This window comes from Protopterus annectens, chromosome 3.part0, assembly GCF_019279795.1.
Source record: "Protopterus annectens isolate FY-2018-M chromosome 3.part0, PAN1.0, whole genome shotgun sequence".
NCBI lineage: Eukaryota > Metazoa > Chordata > Ceratodontiformes > Protopteridae > Protopterus > Protopterus annectens.
This window is the reverse complement of record NC_056731.1, coordinates 1,713,658,183-1,713,682,058: the sequence shown is the minus strand read 5'-3', so window position 1 is coordinate 1,713,682,058 and position 23,876 is coordinate 1,713,658,183. Positions and strand designations below refer to the sequence as shown.

The 23,876-nt window shown below is 41.4% G+C and overlaps 1 protein-coding gene across 1 annotated transcript in view; it reads left to right on the top strand.

The window, feature by feature from the left end:
- The window catches only part of KIAA0319 (KIAA0319 ortholog), a 2,335,945-nt gene that overhangs the window by 2,004,587 nt on the left and 307,482 nt on the right, over window positions 1-23,876 (top strand). The window contains exons 15-16 of the mRNA XM_044065978.1: window positions 2,796-2,810; window positions 2,968-2,982. Of these exons, the coding sequence (XP_043921913.1) occupies window positions 2,796-2,810; window positions 2,968-2,982 (30 nt within the window). The remainder of the gene's footprint in view (window positions 1-2,795; window positions 2,811-2,967; window positions 2,983-23,876) is intronic.

The window sequence follows — 23,876 nt, the reverse complement described above, 5'->3', positions numbered from 1 at the left end:
ATCCAAATCACCTACAGCATGTCTTTGGGATGTGGGAGGAAACCGGAGCACCCGGAGGAAACCCACGCGACCACAGGGAGGACATGCAGACTCTGCACAGAAGGCACCCCAGCCGAGGATCGAACCGGAGAACCTCTTGCTGTGAGGCGGCAACGCTAACCGATGCACCATCGCGACCACCCAAAATCACAAATGCTCTAAAGAGTGAAAATGCCAGACCTCAAAGTGCTTTTTTTGAGATCGCAGTACAGTGAAGATCGGAATATTTGCCCTTTCCTCACTGCAGTGCGATCTCGGAGTTGGACTATCTATTTAGCTGGAGGAGTGTGGGGGTGCAGCCCCCCACAATAATGATTTTGAGGTCTGGCATTTTCACTCTTTAGAGCGTTCGCGGTTTTAAACTTTTGGTCTTCTAATATAGACGCATCTCTCTGGTGTAACACCTACAGCCAGTATGGACTGTGGGTTAGCCATGTCCTCTGCTGCTGTTGGGGTCCCCTCAGTAGGCAAGTAAGAGCCACTCTTACTCTTGTCAGCCCTGGAAGAGGGAACAGGAAAGGTTTCCCTGTTGTTTCAGAATGCTGTGCCCATCCTTGGCAAGCTGCTGCCATTAATAACATGGTTGTCCCTTTTCCTGTTGAAAAGTAACAAAAAACAAGCATGTATTTACTCCTTAATTTCCTTTGGATAGGAGTACTTTACTGGGTCTGGTTCAGGGTTTAATTTAGGCTGTTGATCCTTCTTGTAAAGTAATTTATGGTAAAAAAAACAGAGATTCCTCTTTTCCTGAAGCGATTCAAGATTTTGAATCTGAAGAGGAAGATGTAGGGATGGATGCCATTTTTTTCCTTAGATTGCTGATTCAGACTCATAGGAGAGCTCAGTTTTTGATTCTTCCTGTGGGGATTTCTTTTTCTTTGAGACTATTGCTAGAATGTGCCACTGTTTTCAGTAGGAGAACACAAAAGTTTCTTAGTCCCTCAGAAAATACTATGAGTTGTTACAGAAGGATTTCCAGATCCTACATCCATTCTTCCTGTTCTGTCTGATTTAGAGGATGTGGGCATTACTGCCTGCAATTTTTCTGATAGCCAGCTGTCCACATTATTCCCTAAACGGACCCAGGAGCTAAAGCTGTAATTGATCTCACTGCTGCTGAACACCTAGTCAATTCCAATCCTACTCTGTCCAATAAGAATGGGAATAATATTGATAGGTATGGGGAAAAAGTGTATACTTCTTTAACTTTGATTTGCAGAATTTTATATTGTCAGGCTCAGAAATTAAAGATTGTTCTGACAAATTGTGAAAATATGAGGAATGTTTCATCTGCAGTTTCTTTTTGTGAGGAAAAATCGGATTTAAATAACATAGTTTATTCTATTGCACAGATCACTACTCTTTCTTTACAGCTTGTGTATGACTCTTCTTATACTTCTTCCAGGGCTATGGCCTCTAATAGTGTTTTGAGGAAATTTGCATGGCTGTATTCTCAGAACCTCCTAGATGATGTTAAAAATGAGATTTTAAATTCTCCCTTTGATAAATTTTATTGTTTAGCCCCTCTGCTATAGAGGTGATCAAAAGATGTGATGGAAGGGACAGTCTGATTCAGGGAATCTCTAACATTTTTTTCAGCCCTCCTTTTTTATATTTTTCAAGGGCTTTTCTGTCTGTTTATCCAGTTTTAGCAAAAAGCAGCATAAACAGTCTCAGCAAAATACAGGAAAACAGATGTAAGAAGAAATGGCAAGGGGTTTCAAAAAGAAGTTTCAAACCTCCCAAAACCAAGGACAGTCCAGCATGGCAAGGGATAGGTAGCAGTGGAACATTATTTTTAATGTGGGCAGTAGATTCCTGTATACATGCCTCCTGTTTCCATGCCTCATCACAAAGTTCTTGGAAGAAAGACCACAACTTATTCCTTTTGTCCCTTGATGGCTAAGAAGAGTGTAATTTCAGGCTGTGAGATCCTGGTGATACAGGAAGCTTTCCTGATTCAAGTCAAGGATGCTGCCATAACTGGGAAAACAGCCAGCTCTACTTCAGTGCTTGACTTCTGATGCAAACCCTTTGATCATAGGAATCATAGGAAAATTCAAGGTAACTGAGCTGCGCCACCATTACACCTTCACAATACCCAGCCTTAAACTGCAATCCCCCCTTCAAGGAGGGCTAAACCAGTTAAGCACAGGGTTAATTTATGAATACCCATACAATCATGCAGATCCCTTTTGAGGGAAGATAGTGTACCACATTGCTTGATCCACAAGAGGAGTTTGTTCCAGAGGTGAGGGAGGCGCTAAGTAATGAAACTATCTCTCAACTATTTTAGTAATCTGCTGAAGAAAATTTAGATTCCTGGTTCTGATGTTTGACTTGTGTGGATTCAAGAGATACAGGCAGTGGTGTAGCTGGCGGGGGGGGGGGGGTGAGATGGGCTCTCCACCTCTGGCAGCACTTTTCACTTTTGGGACTGTCGCATTTAATAGTTTAAATTAAAAAACACTGTTTTCTAAGGGCGTTCCTGTAGCTGGTCCGGTCACATCACGTTTGTGCGTGTGCATGTGTTGTTGCACAGATAAATACAGGTTTAAATACAACCAAATAAGGCATGGGGAATTAATGGAATACAGTGTTTTGCTGCTTCACAAAGTAAGGGAATGGAAATTGCTGCTGCTTGAATTCAGGTAAGGAAGTTTGATCTTTACTGTTGCTGCTTCAAGTAAGAGAATGGAAATTGCTGCTTTAAGTAAGGAAGTTTGATTTTTTTTTTTTTTTTTTTTTTTTTACAGTTGCTGCTTCAGCAAGTAAGGGAATAGGGTGGGTGTAATTGTAATTGCTACTGCTTCAAGTAAGGGAAGTAGTTTGATTTTACTGTGCGTTTCTGCCAATGCAAGTAAGGGAATGGTGTGGGTGTAACTGCTGCTTCAAATAAGGAAGTTTGATTTTTTTTTTGTTTTACAGTTGCTACTTCAGCAAGTAAGGGAATAGGGTGGGTGTAATTGTTGCTGCTTCAAGTAAGGGAAGTAGTTTGATTTGTGTGTGTGGCTTGAAGTAAGGGAAGTAGTGTGTGTGTGTGTGTGTGTGTGTGTGTGTGTGTGTGTGTGTGTGTGTGTGTGTGTGTGTGTGTAAGATTCCCCAGTTAGGTATACCTGCTGGTTAGTGTTATTCAGGCTCAAACCCTGTACCTCAGGTACAGGTAACAAGAGTCTGAATTCTCTACCCTTAACAATACTTGTGATTCAAGGAGTTGAGTCCATAGCTCTCAACTGTCCAGATTTTCACAGAATGTTTGGCATGTTTGGCTCATACTTTTGGTCTGTTAAATTTGTGGTTTTCTGGCAAATCAGTGAGAACTGAATTCACTAAATAATGATGGCCGTTTAAGTTTCAGTATTCCTATATTTCAGGAAACACAAAATGTTTTATCCTAGTAGCATTCTAGGATTATACATGTAATGTTTAAAATGTGTCCCTGGTTTTGGGCCTTTGTCCTTCCCCAATAATTTTTGGCTTTTTCCAGATTTCATGTGCTGCAAAGTTGAGAGATATAGTTGAGTGTCAAGTGGATTTTCCAAGGAGCTGAAAGCTTCAGGGGAAGACGTTTAGTGCTGCTTATGCCAAGTTTGTTTGCATAGTTAGTAGCACAACAGGTAGTATACTTGCTTTTGATGCTGACGGCTGTGGGTTCTACTTCCACAGTATGTAGATGGATTGCTGATACTGCACTGTGTTGTACTTTAAAGGTGGCGGATGCTGCAGTCCTGAGAATGTCCTCCTTTGGAGGAGATATCTAGTAACTGTGAACCTGTTATTAGTTTGCCATCCATTCCCTATTGCAATATTACTAGCTTATCATTTTTGTAATGTAATATCAGCAATTTATTCTTCAAGGCAACATGTACTTTATTTGTAGATGAAACAATGAAATGTAAAGTTGTTTGCTAGCAGCAACCTCTTCATTAGTTATAGATCTCTTTAATGTGGAATTATTTAGATGACTTTTACTTCTGCAGAGATTGTGCATATTTACTAATATTGGTGGATTGTAATGACAGAAGTTTGAGTAGACTTTTATGATGAAATGTTCTGAATTGGGCAGTTTTGTCATTATTGGGTCATCTATTTTTGTTTCATTGCTTACTGGCAAAATGTTCAAAACACATTTAAAACATGCTCTAACAAGTGTGTTGTATTATACAGGGAATACAATTTAATACAATCAGGAAGGTGAATCAAAGAACACATGTATGTTTGCATGGTCCTAAATATGTGTGCAAGGGGTCTATGATTTGAAAACAGCCCAAAGTTATATTTTATCCACAACTAGCCTAATGCCTTTTCTTCGAATGTGGGTTTCAATGCTGTTTTAGTGAATGTGAGTTTCAAGAGCAGAGAAGTTTTAATAAAGTCTGTTTTCATCATGAGACTGTTTTGCTTTGTTTACAGATGTCTATCAGTGTGTGTGCTATAAAATTTAAAATAAAAGATTTAAATGAAATCCAAATAATCATTGTAGAAGTAAAGCATAAAGCAGTATGCACATTACAGTGTTTATGGTAAATGGGGAGAAATAGGCAAGTAATGGGACACTGTAATGGCTGCTGAGGGTGAGAGCTGTGTTTGGGGGGCCTCATTTGACCATGATTTTGTGAGGGGGAGGTGCAGCAAACTGAAAGCCCCGTGCGGCACAAACGCTAGCTACACCACAGGATACAGGACCCCTGGTTCCCTAATGGCATGGAAGAAAAGGTGTAGATCTCCTCTTAGGAGACTAAATGTTATTGAATAAAGGGACAGTAGCTTATGGGTTTTTAAGCCAGTGATGGTCTTAGTTATGAATCTCACTGGTCTTTCTAATTGCTTAATATGTCTAGTGAGCCACATCCCAAAGGGAATGGGTGTTGCATTTAGTAACTCGCCTATTCAGTGTTGAGTATAAGGGGAGAATGACCTCTTTAGACCTGGATGATATTCCTTTGGCAATTAGCTGCACTAAGCAGAAGAATTTTCTAACCACTTATTACACGGTGATCAAAGGATAGGAGATTGTCTACCGAGTTCCAAAGTCCCTAACAACATTCTCATTTGAAGTGGGGTATTATCTATGCTGTATGTTGGGGGGGAAGCGTTGTCTAGCAAATGTGACAAAGTTGCCTTTTTTAGCATTTAATTTAAGCCTATTTACAGTTCACTAGGTAGCTGAATGTAGATTTTTGTTGGATATCCTTGACATCAAATGAAGATTTGATAATGACTCCCAGTTTGCAGTAGTCAGCAAATGTGGGTAGACACAGATATTGGTTCTTGGTCTGGAGATCAGAAGAGTAAATACCATGTAAAAGTGATCCCAGCACTGAGTCATGCGGCAGGCCACCTGATGCTGTCTTACTTTTTGCTGCAGTATCTCTGTGAAGACAGGTGAAGGCTCCCAGCCTAGCCAGATAGAATTTTGTAGATAATTCTGTCATTTGTAAATATTAATGTAAGCCACAGGCTTGTTCTCTTAAATGAGAAAACACTGCATTGGATATTGAACTGCAAAAATTTAACAACAGTGCACTCTGCTGTAAGAAAGCAAAATCAAGCATTTTATGACTGTCCTTGATGTTAAAATTCAGAGCCGATATGACTAGAGGGAGGCATCCTGCCTATTGTTTTAAGACCAGAGTTAGTGGCTAGAATTTGCATGTATAAATGTCCTTTACTGCTCTGGATTATGAGCAGGTGTAAAGAATGTAAATGTAGTTTCTGTTAGCCTGGGAACACCAGAGAAGTGTGAAGAATGATGTCTTGTGAAGCAGCTCTGTATTATCAGTTTAAAGATAGAGAATCAGAGAGCTTAGAGTATTTTGTCTTGAGAGCATCCAACATCACCACCCGTACTTTGCTCTATATGCAAGTTATTTAGAACTGTGTTTTCTCTTAGAAATAGCTAGGAATTAGGAATATTAGACTAAGTGTCTTTCTGTGATGTCAAAACTTTTCTATGGTATTATTTTAAGTATTTCTCTGTGATCTCTGGACTCTTGACTATCACTGCGTAGTAAGAAGTGTGGTCTTGTGTTTTTATTATTTAATAAATATTTTGAAACCTTTCAACTGTGGCTGTTTTATGTAGAGTTAATTTAAGCTCTAAATTACATTGCATGTATATAGTGATACTGTACCAAGTCACTCTAATAAGCCTTGACTGTTCAGTAACACTTACCATTTGGATAATAATATTGCACAGTAATAATTGGACACCCGTTCAGAAGGGCCTTTGAGTAGCTGATATTAGTGGGTGGTGCCAGCTGGTACTACCTTTTAGACTGAGCAGAAAAGGGACACAGCTGGAGAACCTGTGCCAGCCTTCCCCAGGAGTGTCTGTGTGGTTGTATAAACTCATATCTCAAAGTGTGTGTGTGTCAGCTACTTGGGCAGGGACACAAAGCACTGGTTGGACAGAGAGGGTGCTGGAGGTTTTAGCTTGCCCACTAGGCTGAGATCTGGAGCCTATAGCTGTGCCAGTGGGGAGTCTTATTGGGGACCTGGAGAGAAAGGGGAGAAACCAGGCCCAGACTGACTGTGATCTCTGTGTGATCTTAAGGGAAATTGTACTTTACTGTGTGTATATTTATTATCCTTTTCCCTATATGGATGCCCCTTACTGGTGTTAGTGGTGAGGACTGAGGCTCCTTGATTGCTGGGCCAGTGCATGGGCATCACACTGCCATCCACACCATCTGGATTCTGTCTTTTATCCAGTTGGCTATGCATCTTACCATGTAGGGATCAGGTCAGTTATAATATGTTTCATGGCCTTGTATATGAGACTCATCAGACTGATATGTTTATAATTTCCAGAGTCTGTAATGGGACCAACCTTATTATAGGATCATAGTTATGTACGAGGCTAATGACCAGTGGGGCCTTTTTAAGCCTAGCCATGCATTTCAAATCTCTGACAAGTTCTGGTATCCTTGTTAGTGTAAACAGGGGCTTGGGAGATAAAACATTTACAAGCAAGGCCTGGGAGATGAACCATTTACTAGTTGCTTGTGTCAGTTAGAGGCACAGGTGCCAAGCCAGGAGTGAATTTTTTGTTCCTCATCTGGTTGTCCAAGCTAGACTTGAATTGGGTTAGGGAGAAACTCTGTTTCATGTGGATGGGGAGCCTGTTTCAGAGAAGGGTTTGTGTCTGGGGTGCATATCTGTCTGTCTCTTTGTAGAGGTAGACTCTCCAGTTCCAACTTTCTGGGTCCTGTCTCTGAGCCAGCTGATTATCCAATGGGTGACATAAGGGTTTATACCTAACCACCTGAGTTTGTCAACAGTGCCCAGGTGGGGTGTTGTGTCAAGTGCCTTGGCCAGATAAAGATAGATAGCTTTCTCCTCATTCATTGCTTTGGTGACCTTCTCAAAAAGTCCATCAGGTTGAGCAGGCATGGCCTGCCTTTGAAACTAAACTTTGTTGGGTCCATTGTCTGGAGGTTTCCTATGTAATTAGTGATAATTTCCATGATAATTCTTTCCATGGCTTTACATATAGGACTAGTGAGACTTAAAGATCTGTAGTTTTCAGGGTCCCTACATAGTCTACCTTTGTGCAGAAGGATGACAGTTGTCATTCTCCATTCATGATGCAGATAGCCTGTTTGGAGGCTATGGTTAAATAGTAATTCCAGAGGGCCTGATAGGCCGTGTGTCATTCTGTTTAGAAGGTAGTCTGGGATATTGTCAGGTGCAGGGCTCATTGATGCAGTATTCTTGGCTTTACACAGATGGCGTGAATGACTTGTTCTGTAGACAGTTGAGGGAGTTGTATTAGATGGTATTTCCTGGGGGAGGGATGTTGTGAGAGGGATAAAGTTAAAGCTGAATTTGTCTGCCAGTAGATTTCCTATATCTTTTGGCTTGGTGTAGGTGGCTCTGTTAACAATGAGCTCTGCACACAATTGTGTATTGTCTTTGGAGATGCAGACACAGCCTGTGGTTGTCCTTGGCCTAGGATACCAGATTTACCTCAAATTTGGCTCTGGAAGATTTTATTTATTTATTTATTTATATGTAGCTTGATGAGAGCACATTTATCCTGCTTGGTGCCACACTTCCTAATTTTTGCCATGATTTTCTTCTTTCTGTTATATAGCCACTTGATGTTGCGATTCCACCAGGGTGGCTTGTTTTTGAGTTATTTCTGTACTTATTCCTGGTGAGTACAGTTGCCTCCATGCAGCTATTAATATGCTTGTATAAGGCTTTTGTGAACTGTCCTGCATTTGCAGCAGTGTTCTCATGGTTTTGAGGGGGGGGCTTGAAATTTTGCCAGGTCATCACTTAATAGTAGGAGGTTAGCGTTAGAGTAGTTCCTGAACATTCCAAGGGTTAATTGCAGTTCTGTGTTTTATTTTTACTTCAAAGGAGACTGTTTTGTGGTCTGCCTTTACCAAAAAGGGGGTATGCAGAACTCAAATATTAGAGAGGACCAAATCCAGTATGTTTGCAGTCCTGGTTGGCATATTGGCAGTGTTGTCCTGGATGTTTGTATTCAGAAAATCCAGGAATCTCTGTGTCTGCATGGTTGGTGGCATAGATGATTCCCATTTATTACTAGGGTAATTAAAGTCACCCATACGTGGTATTGGGTTGGATGGTGAGTTTCTTCAGTAAGCTTAAATACATGTTATTGGTTTCCTGGGTCATACAGGGGGACCTATAGCTTGCAAGGAAGTGTTATGGGATTTTGCCTTTGGTGATTTGAAAGTAGAGCAGCACATCCTGTTTCACCAAGCTTGAGGCATATTTATTGTTCATGTAAATCTAGACACCTCCAGTAAAAAATAAAAAAAACAGAACCTCGGAGGGTCCACAATAAAGCTTACGAACAGCTATTACTTCCAGTTATTTATTATAAGTTTTCACTCCACAGTATAACACAGTACAGCACATAAGCACATTCGTATAAATCTTCGTAAATTCCTTTTAATTTGGGTTCCGTCTTTCCCGTATAGAATGCTTGACAGCACATACATTTTGCTAAATACACTATACCTGTATCTTCACAGTTACTGTATATTTTGCCCTCTAATAACATTTTTCTACATTCCAAGTATATGGTTTCTTTGTTAAAAATATATGAACATTGAGCACAGTGCCCTCATTTAAATGTTCCTTTTCTTCTCATATTATTACTTCCTATTCTTGTCGTGACATTCCTTTCCAATAAATTCTTTAAACTACTGGAGTTTTTGTAAACCACCTTTAACTTTTCCTTAGCTATTCTATCTAAGTCTGTAATGGAAGTGAACCTGTCCCATTCCTTTTCTATTATACTTTTAACTAAGGTAGAGCTTGCATTAAATTCTGTCACCAGGGCTCTGTTGAAACCCTCATCCATTTTTAGTTGTTGCTCAGTACTTTCTTCATTGCTACCTAAAATGGGGTGAAATTTTCCCTCTCTTCCTTCTCCACTTTCTCAGTTAAAGTGCTTGGATAGTTTCTTTTCTTAAACATTTGAATAAAAATTTTCATTTCTTCCATGAAATCTTCATTATTACATGTCATTCTGGATGATCTAATGTATTGTCCTCTAACCAAATTTCTTTTCTGGTGTGCGGGGTGTGCACTATTGTAGTGCAAATAAGAATTTGAGTAAGTAGTTTTCCTATACACTTTTGAATTAAATTTATTGTCCTTCTTGTATATCTCTATATCTAAATAATTTAATTTTTCATCATCTATTTTATGTGTAAACTCCAAAAAACCCGTACTTTTACTCAAAAACTCTATAAAATTACCAATTTTTTCCTTTGGTGCCTTCCAGAAAATACAAATATCATCCAGAAATCTCTTGTATAATGACCATTGTGAACTAAATATAGAACCAAGCACCCATTTTTCTTCCCATTTCGCTAGAATCAAATTTGCGTATGTTGGGGTGCAAGCTGCGCCCATAGCCACCCCCTTGATTTGGTGAAAATACTCCCCTTTAAAATAAAAGAAATCATACTTTAAACTAAATCCATCAACTGTATGATCACCATGCACTCATCACGTGTTAAACTACCATCCTCAAAAATGAATTCCTCTAACATTACCTTTCCTTCCTTCAGTGGAATGCAGGAAAATAGGTCCACAATAACAATAGTAAGATAATACATATTGTCCGTGTATAAATCCTGATCTGATATTGTTAATCCTCGTTCATTCCTTACGTATGGGTATCGGTTCTGACCTCAGAACCGAGCCGGTCATCTTCCAAGCTCGCAACAGCTACAAACTCTCGAGCTAAAACTCTTACCCAGAATTCACCTCTCCCTGTTACCCCAGATTTAGTTTGCCGCGTCATCATTCGGTCGTGTCAAGCTACTTCTCTTGAGCTAAGTATAATATTTTGTGTCATACTAGTCTAAAACAACTTTTTCTCTCAGAAAAGTTTCTAAATAGTTTTCTCTTACCTTATCGCATTTAGTGACTATCCCTTCTTGAAATTTTTCAGTCTTTTTTACCACAAGGTATTTCTTCTTTACCATCGCTGGTAGACCCCTTTTCTTCATTACCTTCAGGTATTTTTTGTACCATTGCTGGTATTCTTTCTGATTTCCTTCTTTCCTATCATGGCAGTAAAAAAGGTAGTCCAGGATTTAAGAGATGTTCAGGTTGTGGCCATAAATTACCTACTTCAGATGCACATTCTCTGTGTGTCTATTGCTTGGGTGTGCCTCATTTATCAGTTGATCCGCCCTGTGGAATTTGTAAGAAATTCTCTAACAGGACGTTGATTGAGAGGAAAATAAATTGTTACTGAAGAGGCTACTCAAATCTCCTTTTCAGAGGCTATTTCTGGGTCGGAGGCTTCAACCCCTCCAAGATCCCATAAGAAAAAGACTGATGATCATTCAAAGGCCAAATCTCTTCCTTCGTCCCCGGCTGGGGACTCCCACCAACTGAGACCCAAGAAGGCTAAGCTTTCTACTTCGGATCTGACTCTTTCGACTCCAGTGCTTTCAGTGCCTATACCTTCGGCACCGAGGCCATCAGCGCGATGTGTGATTTTGGCACCGACTAGCATGCCCTTTACCGTATCGGTACTGAGAGGCTCCTCAGTTCAGACCTCTCTACCGGCACCGACTATCCAGTTGGTGCAGACTGTAACCTCATCGGCTCTGACACCTTACCCAGAACCGACAACTCAGTTATTGACACAGATTTTTTCGGTCCCAGCCTCGGGACTGACAACCACTTCAGCACCGATCTTATTGTCGGTGCAGACCATGACTTCAGCACTGATGATTTCCTCGGTGCAGACACCTGTAGTTCAGACTCTTATGGCCCCGTTGTTTTCAGTGCAGACTGGTGAGGTGGGCACCGAGCTTGTCCCATCTGTGGATAGACCTAACTCTCCCTCAGCCGTGTCCATGAAATCCACTAGAAGCCTCTTTGAACACGACGTGTTGTTGCGTCTTGTGGATCAAGTGCTTTTGGCCAGAGGTATTTTGTCCCCCCAGAACCTATCCTTCCTTGGGAGGTGATCACCCTTTGCCAAAGACCCCTACTTATTTTCCTCCTTCATTGCCTTTGAAGCCCCTTGATATAGCACAGTCTTCCCCCTCTACGGTTCTCTTTATGGACCTCACTAAGGAACCACAGTTGCCTTTGTGGCAGGAGAGTTTTGCTATGACCCAGGATGTCAGCTGTGGCGTACGTAATTTGGCATTTCACAGCCATCCAGGGACTCTGAGTCGGCAGGCTGAGACACTTAGGGGAGAGGTGACCTCTGTCCTGGACACTCACCCCTCTTCAGGTGGACCGGCCTTCCAACTAATGGAGAAGGGTTTGGCGTCTACTGGTGATACTGTGCTGTCAATCTCCCCGCCCTCCTCTGGACTGCAATATACACAAGTCACTCCTAGCGGACACCAGGGGCAAGGGCCTCAGGATGTACTCCCACAGGAAACCCCTTTTGTGTTGTCTTCCCCAGCTTCTCCCTCTAAGGAAGTTCATCGAAAAAGCTCATGCAAGAGGAAGCACATGGACTCCACAGAGGAGTTCTTTACTGAAGACACAGACTTTGATGACGGGGAATAGTCCCCTCACTCTCCCTCTGAGGTATCCTTTGATGATATCCTTGAAATCCTTAAACAGAGAGGTGACTGGCAGCCCTCTAACCTGAACTCTGAAGAGTCTGTGTTCCTGCAGGCCTTTCGCGCCCGGCCCCCTACCTCCTGGGTTACTCCACCTGCCAACGAAGTGGTCCGGCTCATCGTGCAGCGTGCGTGGAAGGCTCGTGACACTGTTGAGGCCATTCCCCGGAGGCCAGATAAAATTTTGTCCCCTCCTGCTACTGAACCCCATTGGTCCAGAGGTCTTCCTGTAGATGCTCTGGTGGTGGCGGCCGCAACCAAGAAGGACCTGGCAGAAGAAGAAAGCCAGACTGTCCATCTGCCCAACAAAGAGTCACGGGCTCTGGACAGAATAGGGAAACGTAGTTTTGCATCAGGGACCTTTGCAATCAGGTCCCTGAATTATATGGCACACTTTACCAGGCTTCAAAGGGATTTAGTTTCTGAGCTCTCTGAACCTTTGGCTGGTGCCATGTCTGATGAGGTCCGTGACAAAGTGGCTTTTCAGCTGTCTACCATTGAATCTATATCAAACTCCTCCATGCGCCTGATATCTCATGCATCAGAAGGAGCAGCTAGAGCGGCAAGTTCAGGCGTTTTTTTGAGACGAGATGCCTGGATGCACTTATGCAGTTTCGTGGAACCCTTCAAGGCTTCCTTTCTCAACGCTCCCATCGAAGCCTCTTCATTGTTTGGACCCAAGGTTAAAAGCACACTAGCCAGATGTGAACAGGATGGTAAGACCCTTTCTGCCATTGGTGTCCGTTATTCTTCCCCCTCAACGTGCTTTTTCCAGAAACCAGAAGAGTGGGAAGATATAGTACAAAAAGTCTCAGGGTCCTTTCCGTGACACACAGGCCGAGTTCTTCCCTAGAGGCAGAGGGGGAGACTCACAGGGAAGACACCCTTTTTGGGGCAGAGGGGTTCCAGGGATTCTTTTTCTGGTCAATCCTACCAGCGCTCCTGAATAGCGGCCCAACTCCTTTCCTCTGGAGGTGGTTGGGGGTCGTTTCTCCTTGTACCCTTCTGCCTGTCTAACCATCACCACCAACTCTTGGGTACAAAGGATAATAACCAGAGGTTACCATATTCCCTTCGATCTTTGTCCTGCCCCCCCCCAACAAACTTACCCGACGTTCCACCCAAAGGGAGGAAGCAGCACTAGAGATAGCAAAGCTGCTAAGAAAAAGAGTCATTCAAATAGTCCCTCCAGACCAGATAGGATCTGGATTCTACTCAAGACTATTTTTGGTGCCAAAGAAAACCGGGGACTGGAGACCAATTTTGGATCTCAGTGTATTGAACAAGTTTGTAAGAGTAGAAAAATTCCGGATGGTCACAATACAGTCTATCCTTCCGCTTTTGGAAAAAGACAATTGGATGTGCTCGATAGATCTTCAAGATGTGTACTACCACATAAAAGTGGACAGGCCATCAAGAAGATTCCTTCGCTTCTATGCATGAGCCAGTCACTACCAGTTCAGAGTACTGCCCCTTGGACTCTCTACAGCCCCCAGAGTGTTCACAAAGTGCATGGCAGTCATCACAGCTCATTTGCGACTACAAGGATTCCAGGTGTTTCCATACCTAGACGACTAGGTCATCTCCGCCCCCACCAGACATCTATTGGAGGAAGCCCTGGCATACTCTCTCCTCGCTGCAGAAAGGCTAGGCATAACCATAAACTGGCAAAAATCCAATCTTACCCCATCTCAGGCCACAGAATTCATAGGGGTCATATTAGATACAAAGAATAGCAGAGCATCCATTCCAGAGCACAGAATTCTAAGGATAAAGCAACAACTGATCCCAATTCTTTCAAGGGAGAAATCCACAGCTCACTCTGTCCTTCAGCTGTTGGGTTCCATGGCAGCCTCCATCACCATTGTCCCCCTGGCCAGGTTTCACATGAGACTTCTACAATGGCTATTGCCCACCCAATGGTATCCTTTTCAGTATCCTCTTTCAGCCAAGATTCAAGTAACTCACAGGTGCAAACAGGATTTAAATTGGTGGATGACCCACAACCCGTCACAATGGTCTCGCCCCTTCTCCCCCCAGCAGCCCAAGGCTACAGTGACCACGGATGCCTCCCTAATGGGGGGGCTATGTCAGGGGCAGACAGTCCAAGGTACTTGGTCCGTATTTGAGGCCCAACTGCATATACATTTTCTAGTGCTGAGGGCGGTGCTTCTGGCATTGCAAGAATTCCATCCCCTACTGCCATCTGGGACTATTGCGATACAATCAGACAACATGGCGGTGGTCTGATACATCAACAAACAGGGCGGAACCAAATCTTACCCCCTTTGTCGAGAGGCCATGAGGATATGGCAATGGGCGATGGCTACCAACCATTTTCTTCTAGCAACGCACATTCCCGGAAGTTCCAACGTGATAGCAGACAGACTCAGCAGGTGCATTCTACAACCTCACGAGTGGTCCCTGAATCCCTTGATAGCGGCGGATATCTTGCACCGCTGGGGCCATCCTTGCTGCGACCTCTTTGCATCCCCGACCAACTACAAATGCAGCAACTACTTCGCCCTGATTCCCCCTCCGGGACAGTCACCCAGGGATGCTCTAGTCCACGATTGGCCCTCGGGTCTTCTTTATGCATTTCCACCTCTTTCCCACATTCCCTAGTTTCTGAAGAAAGCCCATTGGTTGAAGAGCAAGGTGATCCTCATAGCACCATATTGGCCTCGTCAGATTTGGTTTCCTTTCCTTTGGCCTCACCTGCTAGATCAACCATGGATTCACCATCCAACTCCAGGGTTGATCTCCCATCCGCAGAATTTGATTCATCCCAACTTGGACAGCCTGAAGCTCACAGCTTGGCTCCTCCAATTCCCTTGATTGCCAGGCAGAATGATCTTTCTTTGCCAGTATGGGACATACTTATTGCATCTCATAAGTCTTCCACTAGAATTACTTATCTAAGCAAGTGGAAAAGATTTACGTGTTGGCTGAAAGAAAAGCAAGTAGATCCTTTTTCAGCACCAGTATCAATAGTATTAGAGTATCTAGCTGATCTATTCCAATCGGGTCTATCGCGATCTACTCCAATCGGGTCTATCGCGATCTATTCCAATCAGGTCTATCGGCTTCTACCATTAGAGTTCATTTGGCTGCAATATCTAATTTCCATGAGGGTGTCCAAGACTCCTCTCTTATGTCACACAAATTATGCAAGACCTTCATAAAAGGTGTGAATCATCTGAAGCCCCCTTTTAGAGAACCTATTCAACCATGGGACCTGTCATTAGTTTTACAAGCTCTATCAATGCCACCTTTTGAACCAGCTTCTTCATGTGACCTCAAATATTTGTCATGGAAAACCTTGTTTTTGGTCACCATTACTTCTGCCTGACTTATCTCTGAGCTTCAAGCCTTATGCATCAAGAGTCCATACTTGATTTTTCATAGAGATAGAGTGTCTTTGAGAACTAAGCCTTCCTTTCTGCCAAAAGTGATCTCTGAAATGCCCATTAATCAAACCATTGAATTGCCAGTTTTCTTCTCCATTCATTCAAACAAAGGAGAGTATTGCCTACATACCCTAGATATTCACAGGCAAATTTGCTTCTACTTGAACAGGACTAAGGCCTCTCATAAATCAGACCAGTTATTTTTGGCCTATTCTGGACCTAGATTAAGATGTGCTGTTGCTAAGGTCACATTGGCTAGATGGTTGAAAGACCTTAATATTCCATTGCCGACTACCATAAAGGCTCATTCGACAAGGTCGGTGGCAACTTCTGCTGCCTTCTATGCCAGAGCGTCTTTACATGACATCTGTGCAGCTGCAACTTGGGCTACGCCTCATACCTTCATCAATCATTACAAATTGGATTTGGCCTCCAGGGGAAGAGCATATTTTGGTTCTATGGTGCTCAGGAATGTCCTTCCATGAGAGCCTCCCAGGAATAGAGGTAGCTGGGGACTCTGTCCCATACGTAAGGAATGAACAAGAATTAACAATATCAGATAAAGAATTTATGTCTTACCATAACATTCCATCTGTATTGTTGATCCTCGTTCAGTCATTACGACCCTCCCTCCTTCCCCTCCTGTGGTTTGTAGTGGATTTCACCATCCAATTCTATTAGGTCATTTGACCAAAGGTAGCCTCTACCTTCTTTTGACTTGCAAACTCAATCTGAGGTAACAGGGAGAGGGGAATTCTGGGTAAGAGTTTTAGCTTGAGAGTTTGTAGTTGACGCGAGCTTGGAAGATGGCCGGCTCAGTTCCGAAGTCAGAACCGATACCCATACATAATGACTGAACAAGGATCAACAATACAGATGGAACATTATGGTAAGACATAACTTCTTTTTTCACACTCCTGAAAAAATCTGAAGAATCTCTAAGGATATTATTACGTTTTAACCATATATTTTTCACCTTATAGTCGATATGTTTTGCAAGGGGTAAGGTTTTTGTCCCTTCTCCTGAAACAATTGGTCTCAAAATAGTGGATCCATCCCATTCTTGTGTACTTTAGGGATCCCAAATATAGTGGGTATTCTTGGTTTTTCCTCTTTCAGATACCTCAATATTTTATTGTCAATGAGATCTTCTGTATATAAATCCTCAAGGACTGTATCTATCCTTGCCTAAGCTATGTTAATTTCATTCTTAGAACTACTAGTGTACCTGTTGGGGTCTCTGAGAATTTCATTCATTTTCCCTTCATATATAAGAGCATCCATTAAAACCATCCCACCCCCTTTGTCTGGTTTCATTATTCGTATGTTTGTGTCTTTCCTTAGTTCCACTAAAAGTTTGTATTCTCGTTCATCTAAGTTTTTTTTAAATCTAACTTTATTAAAATTATTTCTAATTTCATTTTCAACCAGACTCTCAAAATTTTTTATATGAGGATGTAAAGGGGGTTGTATGTGTTCATTTTCACTAAATTACTGGGCCTTGTAACCATATCACTGTTAAAAAGAAGATGAAAATTAATCTTCCTTAAAAATACCTTAAAATCTAATAAAATCTTTGTAAGCTCTCCTTTACTAAGGGGTATGAATTTCATACCTCTGGATAACAAACTAAGCTATTCATCATTCAATTTAATAGAACTAAAATTGTATATACTAAAATCACCCTTAGTGAACCTAAAGGGATTAGAGGTGTCCTGAATGATATCTTCATTTTCCAAATTAGGGCTGGTGGTACCTGTGCTTGTTAGCTTGTTGTCTTACCTGGAAGATTTTAACGATTATCCCCCTTTAAGGAGATCTGAAAGACTCCGGAATAAAGGTGATTTCCAACAAAAGCAGTATTATTCAAATTTTTTGGGGGGGTAGCAAGAAGAGGAGGTGGAGATCTCCATTGCTTTTTTTAAAGCTGTCTCGCTATGTTAAACCCATTTAAAATAGCGAGACAGTTTTGAAAAAAGCAACGGAAAAAGCAAGATCTCCGTTGCTTTTTACACACTGTCTCGCTATGTTAAAGGAGTTTAACATAGCGAGACAGCTTTAAAAAAAGCAATGGAGATTCTCCCCATTTAACATAGCAAGACACCTTTAAAAAAAGCAACGGAGATAGGAAGATCTCCATTACTTTTTTTAAAGCTGTCTCATAGCGAGACAGTGTGTAAAAAGCAACGGAGATCTTGCGTTCTCCGTTGCTGTAAAAAAAAGAGTTATACTAATGGAAAAACTCCGGGCGACCGGACCTTTTTCCATTACTATAACTCTGATTTACAACGTGCACGCTGACCAATCAGGGTGCACGTTTTGGAATATTAATGGGGGGTCGCTGTATAATAAGAAGTAATCAACGCTGCACTGAGATTGTACAAAATGGCATCATCTACTCTGACTCAGTGACAACCAATAAACAAGCGAGCAGATTACATGTGGTTTTGCTTCAGAGTCGACTATGCAACCCCCTCTTGTCTCTGAATCTCTCAAACTCCCCATCATCATAAAACAGCAAATACTATGAAAAGACCAAACACACAACTTCTATGGGACCTAATAATAAAACTTTGGCACATAGCAGTGATGATGCACTCAACAGTGGAACGAGACTGCTAACCACCAAAAAAGCCTGTGGCCTGCTTCTCATCTTAGGATTATTGCTACTGTCTATTTTGCTTCTCGTAATAGAAGATGCAAAGTGACACTGAATCCCAGCAGTCTGAAGCCATGGCGAGACCAAAACTAGTAGCAACCAGGTAGTAGCCAATTAGGTAAATCCACACTATTCATCATTGTCGACAAATCTTATTCTTTTTTTTTTCAGTGAGTACTGCTTGTTTAGCTACTATTGAATGTAACCTCAGAGCATCTCCATAAATCTTCATGGATCGTATTATTACTAACCCCATTAGAAGATATAATATTCTTGACAAAGTACTTACAAATACAGCATCATTGTGCACAAATCCCCTGGAATCTCTTTCTCCAGTTAAGAAAGCCAATAATTTAATAGTTTCCCTCAAGTGAGGTTTCTCACCAATTAAATTCAGGGCATTCAACACATGACCTACATGACTGCATTACATACATGGAAAGACTAAAGGCCCTGTCACTGTACTCTGTATCTTATAGGCTGCTGAGTGGTGACGTGCTTGGCCTACAGAGCAGTCTCAGTCCCTGCCCTAATGGTGATGCTGCACACCTGCAAGTCAAATGGGACAAGATTCACTTGCTCTAGGGATCTTAACCTAGCCTGTGACATTAAAACAGAACATGTTGGAGAGACAGATATGTCTCCCAGAGATTGCCACTCCTCTGGAACAAACTCCCATTTCACATAATAAAGAACTCCTCAATAACCTTACTTAAGTGTAACTAAAACAACTGGATGGAAAAAACATAGATAACAGCAATCGGTGCTGATCACAGACTTGTGCTGCAAATATAAACTATACAACTTGGTCAGTAAGGGAACAAGAGTATAACATGGCTAGACTTAAAATGGCCCTAGGGCCAATAGCGTAGTAACCTCCTATGAAGCTATGAACTTATAATTTCACCAAGGCCTTGCTGCACACAGGACAACTAGTCTTGTGCAGTGACAAGCACTACACCCAGATTTGTGAACCAGATACTCTTGACTGTATTCTCACAACAACCATCTAATCAACAAAGTAAGGGCCTGTTGCCATGGATATAAATTTTCCCGCTATCTCCAGTGCTGGTTTGGTGGATATGGGCATTTTGAGGCAACTCGGAGATTGCCTCATGTTCACTGACAACCAGTTAATTCTTAAACAAATTAGTAAGGCACGTGAGAGATGTATTTACACAATGTCGGTGGAAGGAAAGCTCTCACGTAAAAGCACTCCTAATGTCAATCAGGCTGTCAGTAATGCACATACTGCAGCCATCACACACAGCATAAACCAGACACACAGACCCACATATGCTGAGGAAGTTAAATGTAACTTTCTTAAACCTCAAAGACCTCACAGATGATGATGAAGCATAAATAACAAATGATCTTGGCAACCTCAAATGTACTTTTTCAAAACAGCAACCACATCAACACATATTAGCTACATCTCATGAAGCCTCTACTTGCAAGCCCATAAGCTAAGCCATCACACAACCCAACATTCTGGTCATTGGCAACTCCATTGTGTGACACATTGATGTCCCTCTCACCCAGCTGAGGAAAGAGAAAGTCACAGTCAGAGTTGCTTATCAAAGCCCAGAATCTGCAGGATTACACATGTTCTCAGGTCACTGGACCAAGAGTGCCCTTATGACTCTGTCATACTCCATGTGGGTGTAAATAACCTGAGACATACTTCCCTGGACTATATGGGGGAGTCATGATGGAGCTCTTAGAATATGCATCCAGGCTGGTATGAGCCTAGCACTGAGCAGCATTCTACCTTCTCCAGTGATGATGCGATAACATGAACAGAAGACAACTGACAAGTAATTGGATTAGTTTGTGGTGTCATTCTAAGGGGGTGCAAAATCTATGAGCATGGAAGGAGACAGTCAACAAACCATGCTACTTTGCCAAGTATGGTCTGCAACTCTCCTCTCTAAGCTTTTGAATATTAGCTAAAACGTTGCTCTCCCTCATAGTGCCTTTTTTGGGAATGCCAACTTGATAATCCTTCCGAATTAGCAAATCAAAACTAAGAAATAATAAGGGTGTTACTGCTCAGTGTCAGGTGTCTAAACAAGATACTCCACCCCATAGAAGCTCTCCTTACCTTAGAGAATGCTGACATCTGTGCAGTCACCGAAACATGATTTAAAGCCACAGAGACTACTCTGACAGTGCAAAGCTATAATACATTCCACACATTTAGACCAGCTAGTACACAGGCAGGATCTAAAGGTGGAGGTGTCTAGATAAATCCACAAGTAAGCCAAAAGGTCCGCAAAACACTGATAACCAGTAAAAGATAAAAAACAGAACCTCGGAGGGTCCACAATAAAGCTTACGAACAGCTATTACTTCCAGTTATTTATTATAAGTTTTCACTCCACAGTATAACACAGTACATTCGTATAAAATGCTTGTAAATTCTTCTTTTTAATTTGCGTTCCGTCTTTCCCAGATAGAATGCTTGACCGCACATGCATTTTGCTAAATACAGTATCCCTGTATCTTCACAGTTACTGTATGTTTTGCCCTCTAATAACATTTTTCTACATTCCAAGTATATGGTTTCTTTGTTAAAAATATATGAACACCACCACCACCAACCCCCCCATGTACAGCCAGCATGCCTTATTCATATTTGCTTGTTGAAAGGATCCTAAGGGCCCTTGAGACACCAGAGGTCTTGGTACCTAAAGTACACCTCACTGTCAGCCTATCTTTGTCCAGCCTGGTGAGTGGAGTATTAGTTTGACTAACTGTAGAGTCACTGATCACTAATATTTTTTTTTTTTGTTTGAGGAGTGGTCAGGCTGACTGGATTTGAGACCGTTAGGCTCTTGGTGACTCTTTAGTGAATGCGTTTTCAGATTTTATATGATCTCTGTGAACTAATCCTTATGGGTGTAGGAGGCTTTGGTAGGGATTTTTATAATTTCGGCATATGCCATTACTGTGTGGGTCATTGCAAAGTGTAATGTATTCCTCAGAGTATGACATTACTGTAGACTGGGTTAGTGCAGAGTGTAGCAAATTCCAAAGTGTTTGACATTATTGTGTGGGTCTGTGTAGAGAGTGGTGTATGTGTATGTATAGTTCATAATCTGTGTTTTGGTGAGAATGAAGTCTCTATATTTGTTAAATATTTGCATCTCTCACAAAAGAGTAACTTGTTCTGAGTAAGAACTTATTATCTGTGAGCACCAGGCAGTTACTACACTGCATAAGGATACCAAATGCTAAGAGGCTGGCAACAGAAGGGAAGCAATTAGACTAACTTTCTGTATGTGTCAAGAGAGTTGTAAAATTTAACTGAATGCACAGAATACTATATTTCAGATAGGTACTAGCTGTGAGGTACATTACGTTTGTTGATAAATGTCTGTTTGAGTAACTTCAAAGATGGTTGCACACTGATCAACAGCTTAATTTCATCTCTCTCATTATGAAAAAAGAAACTGACAAATAAGAGCTAGTAATTCTGCCAGCTAGAATACAGTTCAGTTAATGGCTAGTAAGTGCACTGCCTGGATGCCAGCAAAGAAGAGATTTAGAGAATCCAAAAGAAAATCAACTAGAAAAGGTAAAGAGAAAACACTGACTGGGACGAATCCTGCAGCTGTTCAGCAAAAAGCAGTTCATGCTCCAGCTTTAGTATGAGAGAGTATGAGAGATGGATGCCAGTAATTTGCAGGAAAAGTAAATCAAATATGCTCAGAGCTGATTAAAATAAGTGAAACATTGAAGAAGTATATCAACTCAAATAACAAAAGGTTGGAAAAATAGAATAAGCTTTAACTAGCTAATCAGATGAACTGATAAAACTGCAAAAATCAGAGGCTGAAATAAAAGAAAGGCTGGCTGAGTATGAGACCTCTCAAGAAGAGCTGTTTCAAATAATGGTAGAGTTGGAAGAAAAAAACATGCAAAGAAAACCTGAGATTTTCCACTGTACAGGAGAGACTATAAGGAACAGACTGTCTTAATTTTGTGAAAGCACAAATAAGCAAATGGACTGGTATTCCACAGAAGTTAATTGAAAGGGCAGAGCAAGTGCATGCTCCAAATCTGGTCATGAGAAAGCAGCCAAGACATGTGTTAGTAAAGATACAGTCATACCAGTAAAAAAAGTTGATCCTAATAAACTTTGGAAGAAGGTTAAAATATTAAAATTTAGAGATATCAGAGTGTTTGTAGAAAATTATTATTCACTGTGCACCAGGCCCAAGTGAAACACATTTATCTCAGCAATCACGGAATGTAGAGAGGCAAGTATGAGATTCAAGCTGTTGTATGTCTTCAAAATATTTTTTTTCTGGAGCATTAAAGACAATTTGTATGCAGAGGTTAAGGAGGAAATACAAAAGTTTATCCAACAAACAATGAGCCATCAAACAGAAGGGGACTCTGCTTCTCATTCTTCTGACAATGAAATTCATAAAGACTTTGCCAGTGAAACCTTTTCCATTGTTCCAAAGGAGAACACTTGAGAGGAAAAGAAAAAAAGTACAAGAGTTGACTATAAGAATTGGAAGTACCTTTAACTCGAGCCAGAGTCTGGTATTGGGAGAGGGAGATGAACAGGAAGAAGACCAGCAACACTGAAATTAGTGAACAAATATGAGATTATAAAGCATGAATCACATTTGTGAAATATGGCTTGCAAGAAAAAGTCTGAGAAAGATTGGATTTTTGTTGACTTCGTTAAGCATGTGGTTCGTTAAGCATGTGGTGGACCAGAAAGCATTTAGCACTTTATGTCATTATTGTTTAGAAGGACAATAAAGGGGGAAAAGTAACTGTATGTAAAACATTTTTGTTCTTAATAGTGTTTGTGTAAAATATGTCATGATAGAAACTGCTTGTTATATAGTAAAGCAGATTTGTGTAGTATGTATTAGGGGTATTGTAAATGTGAGGATGGTGGTGAGTCTTTTCAGAGATTGTCGTATGAGATAAAGATAAAGATATTAAAGTAAACCAGCCCAGTTTTTGTTAGCTTTAATAAATATAGGGCCAGATTCAGGAAGGCTTACACGGAGTTCAAGAGTAGTGTAAGCCTCCGTGTAAGCCTCCTGATTCAGCAACAGCCCAAATCTCCGTGTAAGAGACAGCTAACACGTCTCTTACACGGAGTGGGCGTGGAAATGCTCAATACCTCATTTGCAGCTCCAAGATATGCAAATGAGGTATGTGAGCGATCCACGGCAAACCAGTCCGTGTAACGGACGTGTTGCAGAAATGTACTCAGCTGACAACTGAGTACATTTCTGCAAAATTAAAAACGGAGCTATGTCAGCTCCAAATAAAGGGTGCATTTGTTACATTAAGCATGCCAATGGCCAAATATGTGGCCATTGGCATGAAAAAGTGTTGCAAAAAAAGTTATATAACTTTTTTTTTTTCACGGGATTTATGTGTTTAACTGTAGCGCACACCCGCGCAAATGGGGTGCGCTACCTAAAACTGAAAACCGAAGCTTATAAGCCCACAATTGTGGGATTTATGTATTACATGAAATGTCAATGGAGGGACTTGCAGAGCAAAAACAATATGGCCTCCGTTTAGTGGTTGTCAAGGAGGGGAAGCTCCGTGTAAGATATGTAACTAAGCATTACTAGGCAATCCTATGTAAATGAGGCTTACAATACTGAATCACACTGCCACATAAGTAATGAG